General features: G+C 39.1%; 1 protein-coding gene across 1 annotated transcript; it reads right to left on the reverse strand.

Annotated features, from left to right (window-relative positions):
• Nucleotides 1-853: 853 nt before the first annotated feature.
• Nucleotides 854-10,593, reverse strand: cln6a (CLN6 transmembrane ER protein a). Its single transcript, XM_017706150.2, has 7 exons — nucleotides 10,436-10,593; nucleotides 8,675-8,792; nucleotides 8,286-8,384; nucleotides 5,679-5,867; nucleotides 3,616-3,671; nucleotides 3,282-3,401; nucleotides 854-2,459 (listed from the first exon to the last, which is right to left on the reverse strand). Exons 1-7 carry the CDS (start codon nucleotides 10,480-10,482, stop codon nucleotides 2,192-2,194), a joined length of 897 nt encoding a protein of 298 aa, XP_017561639.1. The 5' UTR covers nucleotides 10,483-10,593; the 3' UTR covers nucleotides 854-2,191.
• Nucleotides 10,594-11,629: the final 1,036 nt, after the last annotated feature.

Genomic DNA, 11,629 nt, shown 5'->3' on the forward strand with positions numbered 1-11,629 from the left:
AAGCTCATGTGCCCATTGTAGGCACTTTCAATGGTGGACAGGGCCTAGCATGGGCAGTCTGATGGGTCTACAGCTACGTAGCCCCATATACAGGGTATGATGTGCTGCATGTTGACACATTCCTCCCTTGACTACTATTTAAAAAAATTAAAAAAAACTTCTGAAAGTTTTAGATAGGACAGAATAGCCTTTACTGCCCTTGTCAATAGATGAGCCCTGTCACTGGTTTATGGTTTGTCCCTCCTTAGACACTGTCACCGCTGCTGCCCTGGAGCACCCCCGCCCAAGCCTTGTGGGCTCAGAAATGATCTAAACAAGATTTTGTTCCACTTTTTCCTTTTTACAAACCACCAAGTCAGTTGATATTTCACACATTCACAAATATACACCATAAATAACAAAATGACTACTTTTCGCTAAGCCTATATCACAGCAGTTTCATATTAAAGACATACAGTCTGATGCTTTATGCTATCTTTAGCTTTCATGCTCTTCAATCATTAACTAAACTTTTGAAATCTTTCGAATTACATATTAAATAGTACAAGTAAGACAACACTTGGCAGTATTTTACCTCGCTTTAAAAGTTCTGACTTCAAAATCGTACATCAGTAAACTCCTGCTGGTGTAGGTTCTTAATGGTTTCTTCTTTTTAAATGATGGATACAGAAGTGACTTGCCTTTCATTTTGGCCACAAGATTCATTGACTTGTTGGCCCAAGTCCAGCTTGATTTTTATATCTTGTATGTATGTAGAGTCCCCTTGCATACTTTCTTTCTTTTGGAACTGAAAAACATCACAAAGTTAGAACATGTTTCTACCAATACGGTTGTAAATAGCAGCAATTAGCGGTTTCAAAGCAATCTGAAGATTTTTATTTGACAATTACCAAAAGACATTTATTTACACTGGAGTATTTTAATACAAACATTACAAACATTACTCCATACATTTAGGCCTAGATTTACAGTCTTAAATTTTTTGCATTAAAATCCTTTTTGTGAGAAGACTAGGCTTAACCTGCATGTGGAATCTGGATCACATACACATGAACAGAAACAAATGATATACACTGAATGTGATTCAGCACACAAACTTGCTCATATTTATCAAAACACTTCAAAAATAACAGGCAAATATTGTTCCTAGAGTAACAATCTGTTATAAATGTTTAAAAAATAAGAGCAGCATATTCAAAAACAATACAGTTATAGCACAATGCACTTTTTCCAACAGTACACAACACATTTACAAAAAATTGACAGAACAGTGAATGTACAATACTACTGAGGGGGAAAACCTGGGGCCCAACTGATATGAAAATATTGATTTGGTTGATACTGATGCTGTTTTTAAGGGACTAAACATTTGAAAAATGAATAACACTGTCTGATATAATATATACATCATATATTTTAGATTTAAATTTTATTTTCCAATACTTTTATTCAATAGTGCTTGACCGACATGATTTGGTATTTATGCAGATACCAAAAATACTGCAGGTTGCCAAATACTGCAGGTTGCCAATACTATCAGCCAGCTGATACATCGGTCAGGCCCTAGGAAAAGGAAATTCCACAGGATAACACAATTCACTTCAGTAAACTCAGAACTAATAGATCACAACAAACACAAATTTACCAGTCAACTTTCAAGAGACAAAAAAATATGATGCCCCCTACCCCCCAAAAAAAAGTTATTATACGTAAATCCCTAAATGTCAACCTTCAACTAAATTACACATAAAATAATCCATTAAAGAAATATTATAATCAAAATCAGCTCCAAGTTATCACTACTGGAAATTCTTTGTAAAACTATTTAAATGATTAGGGCTTAAAAGAAGCAATAAGTAGAATTTTCCATGCACAACTAATTAATTGTGAATGTATAACATAATACATTATAGGGCATGACATATTGCATTATGATAGACCTCGATGCAACTGACCAGCAAAGCTCAAAGAATGCTACTTATTATTCTTTTAGGATCTAATTACTAGTCGCCCTGAAATGACCTTTTTGTTTACACTGCTAACTCATTTGCAGTAATATTCTATGGAAAAAGCTTCGGTAACCTCTCAAACCTTGAACTCCTCTATGGACGTGGATACATTTTAGTGCAGTGAAAGGACCCTTAATTGACCTCTATTCTAACTGCTTTGTAACAATGTTTGTCATAATATCTTAACTGCCTTTGATATGTAATGTGTAGTAGGACCAAGGTTCTGGCACATAGATGATACCAGGATATTTTTTGCGCAGGACGTTGTCGTTCCACAGATAAATGACCCAGACAACCACCAAACCCAGAGTTATGATGAAGTTATAGAGGAGAAAGCGGCCGTTACTGTCCAACACGTAGCCCATTCGCTTCTGCCGCATCACTGTGGCAGCCATGGCAAAGAACGTGAAGACATAAAGAACAAAAATCTGGCCCTCGGTCACCAGGTACCTGCAACAAATCAAATCATTTTAATGCTTTAAGGACTCAAAGAATGTACTGCTGGTTTTAAATATGGCACGCACTGAAATCTTGGTCACCAAAACATCTCAGCCAAAAATCCAAAACTGATTTTTTCTGCTTTTTGGCTGAAAAAGTAAATAGAGTATAACTATTTTATATAATAAAAAGTTAGAAACTAGTTTAACTTTTTAAATATTAAACAGGTATAAAACAAACTGTGAAAAATTACAATTTATAATATAATTTATGCGTTTTGTAATTTGACAAATATATCTACCCACACTGGAAGTTAATAAAAACATTACTTCACACAGTAAGGTGTTGTTTTTGTTTTTTCGAGGTTTTCTATGCATTATTCCTTGTATTGTTTACTGGAGAAAGTACATTATCACTTTTCATTTCCAATACTGATATGGGAATCTTGAGCATTGGCTGATATGATAATGCACATTTTTTTAAAGAAAAAGTTAAATCTTAAAATTCGCTATTTTTAAATGAAGTATTCAAACTGCTATTTCAGGACAGATTTGTTATTGGATTGGATGGGATTCACTCTTTTTTCCCTATATCCGATCTGGCATTTTCTACTGATAACGATCCAACACTGATATCTCGTATTAGATCAGAGTTATTTCTAATATTGCATTGAACCTTACAACAGATTTCTAAAATAACTGATAAAAGCAAAATGTGAGAACATTGATTTCCTCTACATGCATGTTAACGACACATATATTCTCCCATATCCTATTAAAGAATGTAATAGTATCTCATGGAAGCCAAACGTCCAAAGTACATTTAACTACTAACCAATAATAAATCGCACTGGGGCCCAGTAGCAGCCAACCTGACCGTGGCACCTTCTCCTCTTTGGCTTGTGTGAAGCAGCCAGTGAAGTAAAGGAAGATGATGAGAAAGAATGGAATGTACCTGCAACAGAGGAAAAATGCGGTTTGTAACTAGTGTGATCTCTTAGTATTATATGCACTAGCAACTATTAACTGCGGTGCTTCCATTACCAACTGTACATTCCATGATTTTTGCAGATAAAACAAAAACTTTTCTAATGGACAAATAAAACCATACTGCGTTGTTGTAGGCTTAGCGAGAGGATGCAGAGAGAGAGACATATAGCTCTACTTACCACATGCAATGACCCAAGTGCTCATCATAGTAATACAGGAGCTCAAAGGAGTCAATCTGAAAGTGAGAACAAAGATTCATCAAGATGTGTCCAGCTGATACTTCTCAGCATCCTATTAATTTCAATTCAACTTTATGCCAGACGAGTGGAAATGTACAGTAAGGCATGGATTTCATTTTATTTCATGATGATACCAGGTGGAGCACAACAGGAAAAACACACACTGTAAATTCTATGAGGTGTTGGTAATAGCAGCAGAAAACTGTAACAAAGATGACAAAATTTAATCTAGCTAATTTCAAGTAGATAAGAAGGAGTGCAACAGCAGTAACTAAAATGATATTTCAATGCAATGGTTCTCCCTCACTTATTGTTTGATTAGTTAGGCATAAACCAGTAAAACACAAAAATTTCAGTAGTTCACAAACATGCTTTGAAAATGCTAGACAGAAAACCTAGAACCTAAGACTATAACTACTATAGATTATCGCCAAATATAACCTCAAAACAGGGAAAATGTGATACATTTTGCAATTTTTTTTTTTAATTAGCCCCACCCCTAACTGGTGAGTTCAATAAGCAGAAATCCTAAAGTGACTGGGTAACTAGATACTTGAGATACATGAGAGAAGAGCTTTAGCCAATCAGGTTTTTTAATAAGAGCAGCATATGTAAGGAATATTTTGCCAGTATAAATTTACACATTCATGTGCAGCTGAAAGGAATGGCTTACTAGCAATCAGGAATGTGCACAAGAATTGTAAGTTTTTATGTTTTCAGGTGTTGGTACAATCAATCTGTATACTTCCTTGAAATCAAACTGTCGCCATGTCTCTCATGCTTAACTCATTTTATTTTTTTTTCCTTGTGTATAAATGGTCTATAATATCTAGGCTAATAACACCTTGAAAACGAGCCAGTTGGCCAACACTGGAAACTTCAACCTATTAAGTTTGTGTTGATTAATGTGCTTTATCCGTAATAAATAAAAAAACAATAAACCGATTTAGTAAAATTGAGGTAAAGACACTGACACTCATATGTTGTTCGCCCTTTAAAAACGGGACTTTTTCTATCATTAAATCATCTCCCTTCCTTTAACACTGTGATATTTCAATGCAGCTGAGCTCTAAAGCTTGTCGATTTTTATTTTGCTTGTGGAACAAACTACCATTATAAATGCTAAACAAATGAAACACAAGCAATGTTGCAAAGTCAGGGATGCAGCCATGGCAGGCTCCATTTTCTGGCTGTTACATCATCTAAGACTGACATATTTTGTATGATCTTTCAAATGTGGCCAAGAACCACACACTTAGTTTCTGTGAACTCCATGGATGCAACCTGGTGTATCTTCCAGACAGTCATACCCACAAACCTTCATGTGCAGAACAACATTTGAAAAAAGGCAGAAACAATTGTGAGCGGCAACATGCTGTGGCAGAGTGTTTAATGAAATGTAGTTTTTAATGTAATGTTTTTAAATGTAAGATTAAAATGTGTAACACTGATTATATCAGGAAGGTGAGACATGTCAGTCCAGCCTACTAGGGCTGTCTCAATTGTACGTGACTGAGCACTAAAGAGGGACCTTTGCATAACCAGCTCTAGCAAGACCTCTGTTACCTTGGCCACAGCCGTAACTTTGATATATGACTTCACATCAAAAATAAGCCCTTAGCAATCCAGGTTCTATTTTGAATTGCAATAATATTGCTGTTCATTCAACAATAAAGGCAGCAAGGTGCTTGTTTTATACAGTGGTATAAAACAGCGGAAAAGCTCATTTCACATGCTGACATATTTTACTACGCTGTATGTGGACATGAACACGTCCAGCTACTCTAAAAGCAGATTTGATTTCAATTCATTTCTGAAGTTTCTCAGTGTCGCTGACAATACAAGATGTAAGATTTTTTTATTGATGCTATTAACAATAAGGTAAAGAGAAAACAATTGTATGTGCCTTTCCAAAGACCTCTCAAAAAATTTAGATAACAAACCAGCCATTTAGAACTTCAGTGACAGCTATTTGTGACAGCCCTGATCCTTAAATTAATTACCAGCGATGCAGGCTTCAGGTCCTTTATGATGGGATTCTCTCGGACGGACAGGTGGTTCTGGTAACCGCTGAGGATGAGCCGGTGGTTGATGGAGTCTCCCACCAGGTGAATGCTAGCTCCCATGACAAAGGTAATAATGCTGAGGTATACCGCTGACCGTGGCAGCGTGGTGGTACTTCGCTCCATCAGCTACAAAAGTGTGCAGTCACAGGTCAATTCAAGAACATAACTGTTAAATCTGTGTTTAATTAAACCACAAAGCAAGACCGTGTTGGTATAGGGATAAATTAACAGTAGTGCATACAAAACATTAATAAAGCTTAATTACTAGTATATTGTAGGTTTGAAATATTTTATTCACCCTGGTTGAATTATCTTCCAGTTAACAACATGTAGCTCTTTTCCTGCGGCTTCACAGCAGAATTAGACTTTTAGGTAAAAATGAAAGAATCCTCCTTTGCAGTAAAATAAAGCTCTGCTGATGGTTCTAACACAGTTTTAACAATAAATGGTCTTAAATGCTGGAAATAATTTAGCCCATTTCTGCTAATTCACCCTTTAACCCTGAAGGTCAGCATGCAGACTCATATGAATGATATGTTTTTTATTTTCATTTCACCTTAAATGGTTCTGGTTTTGGCACCTCTGGCCAAAATATTGAAATTGAGACACATTTTATAAGAAGCTATTCTAGATTTGAGGAAAAGTGGCTACAGCTGAGCTAAAGCTTGAAGCAGATCAAAGTAAGTAAAAATATGATATGCGTTTTCAATCATACTATATTTTTAGCCTATTCCACTATATTGGCACATGCTGAGACATATTTACAGCCAAGATGGTAAATTGGACATACAGTGAGGAAAATAAGTATTTGAACACCCTGCGACTTTGCAAGTTCTCCCACTTAGAAATCATGGAGGGGTCTGAAATTTTCATCCCAGGTGCATGTCCACTGCGAGAGACATAATCTAAAAAAAATCCGGAAATCACAATGTATGATTTTTTCATAATTTATTTGTGTGTTACTGCTGCAAATAAGTATTTGAACACCTGTGAAAATCAATGTTAATATTTGGTACAGTAGCCTTTGTTTGCAATTACAGAGGTCAAACGTTTCCTGTAGTTTTTCACCAGGTTTGCACACACTGCAGCAGGGATTTTGGCCCATTCCTCCACATAGATCTTCTCCAGATCAGCCAGGTTTCTGGGCTGTCGCTGAGAAGCACCGAGTTTGAGCTCCCTCCAAAGATTTTCTATTGGGTTTAGGTCTGGAGACTGGCTAGGCCACTCCAGAACCTTGATATGCCTCTTACGGAGCCACTCCTTGGTTATCCTGGCTGTGTGCTTTGGGTCATTGTTATGTTGGAAGACCCAGCCACGACCCATCTTCAGTGCTCTAACTGAGGGAAGGAGGTTGTTCCCCAAAATCTCGCAACACATGGCCCTGGTCATCCTCTCCTTAATACAGTGCAGTCGTCCTGTCCCATGTGCAGAAAAACACCCCCAAAGCATGATGCTTCCACACCCATGCTTCACAGTAGGGATGGTGTTTTTGGGATGGTACTCATCATTCTTCGTCCTCCAAACACGGCGAGTGGAATTAAGACCAAAAAGTTCTATTTTGGTCTCATCTGACCAAAGAACTTTCTCCCATGACTCCTCTGGATCATCCAAATGGTCATGGGCAAACTTAAGACAGGTCTGGACATGTGCTGATTTAAGCAGGGGAACCTTCCGTGCCATGCATGACTTAAAACTATGACTTCTTAGTGTATTACCCACAGTAACCTTGGAAACAGTGGTGCCAGCTCTCTTCAGGTCATTGACCAGCTCCTCCCGTGTAGTTCTGGGCTGATTCCTCACCTTTCTTAGGATCATTGATACGCCACGAGGTGAGATCTTGCATGGAGCCCCAGTCCGAGGGTGACTGACAGTCATGTTTAGCTTCTTCCATTTTCTAATAATTGCTCCAACAGTTGATCTTTTTTCACCAAGCTGCTTGGCAATTGCCCCATAGCCCTTTCCAGCCTTGTGGAGGTCTACGATTCTGTCTCTGGTGTCTTTGGACAGCTCTTTGGTCTTAGCCATGTTAGTAGTTGGAGTCTTACTGATTGTGTGGGGCGGACAGGTGTCTTTATGCAGCTAACGGCCTAAAACAGGTGCTTCTGATTTAGAATAATAAGTGGAGGTGGACTTTTTAGAGGCGGACTAACAGGTCTTTGAGGGCCAGAATTTTTGCTGATTGACAGGTGTTCAAATACTTATTTGCAGCAGTAACACACAAATAAATTATGAAAAAAATCATACATTGTGATTTCTGGAGTTCTTTTTTTTTTAGATTATGTCTCTCGCAGTGGACATGCACCTAAGATGAAAATTTCAGACCCCTCCATGATTTCTAAGTGGGAGAACTTGCAAAGTCGCAGGGTGTTCAAATACTTATTTTCCTCACTGCAAAACGTGGCGCCCAAGGTTGTTTGATTTTTCTTTTTTGAAAGGACAAAGTGGCTCTTCAAAACATTTGGGTAACAGACCCCTGCCCTAAGCCAACCAAACTAAACTGCCTTGTTTATTGTGGGGGGTGTTATTAGTAGGTTTGGAACGCACCTTGAGTAGTAGAAATGGTGTAATGACATTGTAGGCCATGTGGAAGTAATCTCCAGCACTGGGCTTGTTCAGAGGGAACCACTCCAGAGGAAGTATAATCTAAAAGAAAAAGAGTATTAGGAACTTCATGCTTTCTCCCCACTGTGTGGTTATTTGTGTCATATTCTCAAAGTATTTTTTTTTCTGATCGCTAGATATCTGTATTATAATATCCTAACCTCAGAAAGTCCTTCTATTAGGATATGTATTTTTGAGTTCTGCACACAAACTAAACACATCCAAAGAAGAAGTAAGAGCCAATAGGCAATATAATAGTAGGTTCCCGAGTACAAATAAACAGCACTAGAATGCAGCAATGTTCAAAAATCCATTCCAGTATTTTAAGTCACCATTACAATAGGCCTCCCGAAGTCCAATATCCAGTTCTGCACAGTAAAATAGCACCAAAGGTCAACATGGAACTGGGACTGAGGGGTGGAAGCAGATGCTTTCTCTCTCCCAATGGAGCTGTCGAAAGAGAAGAAGAGGAAAACACAAAATCACTAACAGCAATGTGCAAGTGCACCAGCTGAACTACAGGCCAGTGTGAAGTGCTGTCTACACGATAGACCTAGAGAGAGAAGCATTTTCAGCTGTATGAATTTAGCTACCTGCAGACGGATGACAAATTAAAAGAAAATAAAGAGTCTTAATAAGGTGCTGGTCCACCACCTTGACACAGATTCTACAGGTCTCTGGAAAAGATATTCCCTTGATTTTTGTGTTTTGATGAAGGTGGCAGAACATGCTGTCTAGCACATTAGTCCATCATCTCCCATAGGTGTTCAAATGAGCTGAGATGACTGTAAAGACCACGGCACATGATTTACATACTTATCATACTCATGTAAACACTCAGTGAACCCTCATGCCCTGTGGATGGAGGAAATAACCTGCTGAAAGAGACCCTTCCCATCAGGACAGACCTTCTTATCATATGATAAAGGTCAGTTAGAATAACTTTGTATTCATTTGCAATGACCCTTCTCTCCAACTGCATCTAAGCTACGCTAACAAAAAGCCCCTCACAGCGGAGCCCAGCCACTAGACGCACGAGGATATGAAGAAGGAAGACGGGGGCTTTATAATTTGCCTCTGTGTGTAGTTGTTGATGAACTGTTCTTTGCTGACACAGTTTGATCACGACCTGCACTGACATTTTCTGCCACCTGTGAAACAGTTGCTCTTGCCTTTCCTCTCATATCACACTAATGCGCGGCCACCACAGTCACTGAAAGTGTGCTTTTCACATCCTTCCTCCTGATGTCTTTCCCATGGACCTAAACGGAGATGTAACCTTAGCCACTGCAGACTTTGTGACTGAGGCTCCTGCAATCTGTGACTCGTTAATTATCCCTCTTTCAAGTTCACTTCAGTCTTTTCCTCTTGCCATCTTGATCCATTCTTCATGCGTGCTTTTAAAAATATCACAGACCATGGAAACGTTTAATTGTATCATGCAGTACACATGCCTGGAAACACCTGATCTGAGCTCGTCAGGTGTCTGTACTAATTTATTCAGGTATTTTCTTTCATTTGTCACCCGTCTGTGTTACATTCACTGAAACAGCTCCTCTGACTCCAATTCTCCAGTAACGTGTTTCCACGGACTGAAATCTTAATATTTTGGCATGTCTGCCCTGCGATGGACTGGCGACCTGTCCAGGGTGTATCCTGCCTTCTGCCCGAAGACTGCTGGGATAGGCACCAGCACCCCCCCCCCACAACCATGGATGGATGGATGGATGGAGGAAACTTGAAAATATTAGTCTTGAAGGGTTCGCTACACAGCAGTGAGCTAAACGTGTGAGCAAAAGAAGTCAGAAAAGTTAGTAATAAGAGCTTGTCGAGGCACTCATTCAGAAACTTTGGTGTAAACAAACCGCTCCCTTCACTTCCCCTCACGAAGCTGAAGTCGGCTTCTTGCTCGAATTTTCCCGGTCCACCTTAAATGGTGCAGCAGTTATAGGTCACTTTGGCGATTGAGCCCGGGGCACCAGAATGTAGGTTAGCTAACTGCGGCACCACTTAAGGTGGAACGGCAAAATTCCAACTAGAAGCTGGGAATTCGTCTTCTCCTTTTGGCTGAACTGATCAACGACAGGACGAACCTTAAATATGACGTCGCTGCCGTCTCCGCTTTCTGCCGTTTACGCATCTTTTGTGGTAGTAAATGTTGTCGTTAATGGCAGACTGTACTTTTATCGTTTTCCTGCTCGGACTCATTCATATGTCGCTCCCAAACAACGGCCTTCCTGACATCCGCCCGGCGATCCCGCCTCATAACGTCATCTCCGCCGATCGCAGTTCAGCCAGAGCCTGGCCGCTTCCTATCACCGCCGTTATATCAAAAACAGGGCCGCTGATCAGTGAATGGGAGTAAATGGCGCTCAACGGTTAAAAACGAAAAGCTAATCACTCGCGCAGTACTTTCCTTTAATTTTAGAAAACAGAAGGAGGTATTTCACTAAAAAAATCTTAAAAAAAGAAATCTTACTTATATTTCCTTTTTTCTACAGCAAACGGGTTTTGGGCAGCAGGAGGCGGGCTTTACTGCTAGAGAGCGATGACTGATTGGTAAGCGGAGCAGCTCATTGGCTGTTCGCGCTCACTCTTAGAAATATAACAGCAGCGTTGAAATGTTTTATGCTGCTCTTTGCTCGCGAAATTATTGTATCCTTTGACATTAAAAATGTTTAAGCATTTATAAACTATGATTTTGATCAAGTGCTCCATATCAACCCATTCATTTTGGACTCGCTCCGGGGCGCCCTCTAGCGTTTGACAAACCCCGAAGACATTATAGAGTAGTGAATCTCCACTCTACGAGTTCTCTGGCTCAGCCGAGGGGCGTTCCTGAGTCCTATTTGGTTCAGTTAATGTCCGCTCTGTAAATACAGCGGTTTGTGACTGTAACTTTTCTCTTATAAAATATAAAACAAACAAACAAATAAATAAAAGGCTGAAATATTACCGAGCTTGTAGCGGGCACGAGAGCAGCAAATGAGTTAGTTACCTTGCTAGTTACTACTAAGCCTGAAACATTCAGAGAGGTTTGGTGTGAAACGCTCCAGTGTAGAGAAACGTAGAAGTGTTCACAGTGGAAGTGACTGGAACCAGACGTCCAAAGCGTTTAAAGGGTTAATATAATGAAAAAAAATGTAAACTCGTTTTTTAAATGTTTTTTTATTTGGTGTGCTCTGAAAATATTGCTAACGTTTCAAAATGTACCAAACTAAGCCTGAAAAAACAGCCCTTTTTAGTGAATTGTGTTTGTGATGTCACACGTATACGTTCAGCCTAGA

Source organism: Pygocentrus nattereri, chromosome 25 (assembly GCF_015220715.1).
Source record: "Pygocentrus nattereri isolate fPygNat1 chromosome 25, fPygNat1.pri, whole genome shotgun sequence".
Taxonomy (NCBI): Eukaryota; Metazoa; Chordata; class Actinopteri; order Characiformes; family Serrasalmidae; genus Pygocentrus; species Pygocentrus nattereri.

What these genes read in the sequence shown, in the direction of transcription:
- cln6a (XM_017706150.2), bottom strand. Translation starts at nt 10,482, where the DNA reads ATGCGTAAACGGCAGAAAGCGGAGACGGCAGCGACGTCATATTTAAG. An exon ending in GCAGCGACGTCATATTTAAG is followed by an intron (nt 8,793 to 10,435) that starts GTTCGTCCTGTC and finishes CTCTTTCGACAG; the next exon opens with CTCCATTGGGAGAGAGAAAG. An exon ending in TCGGGAGGCCTATTGTAATG is followed by an intron (nt 8,385 to 8,674) that starts GTGACTTAAAAT and finishes TTTTTCTTTTAG; the next exon opens with ATTATACTTCCTCTGGAGTG.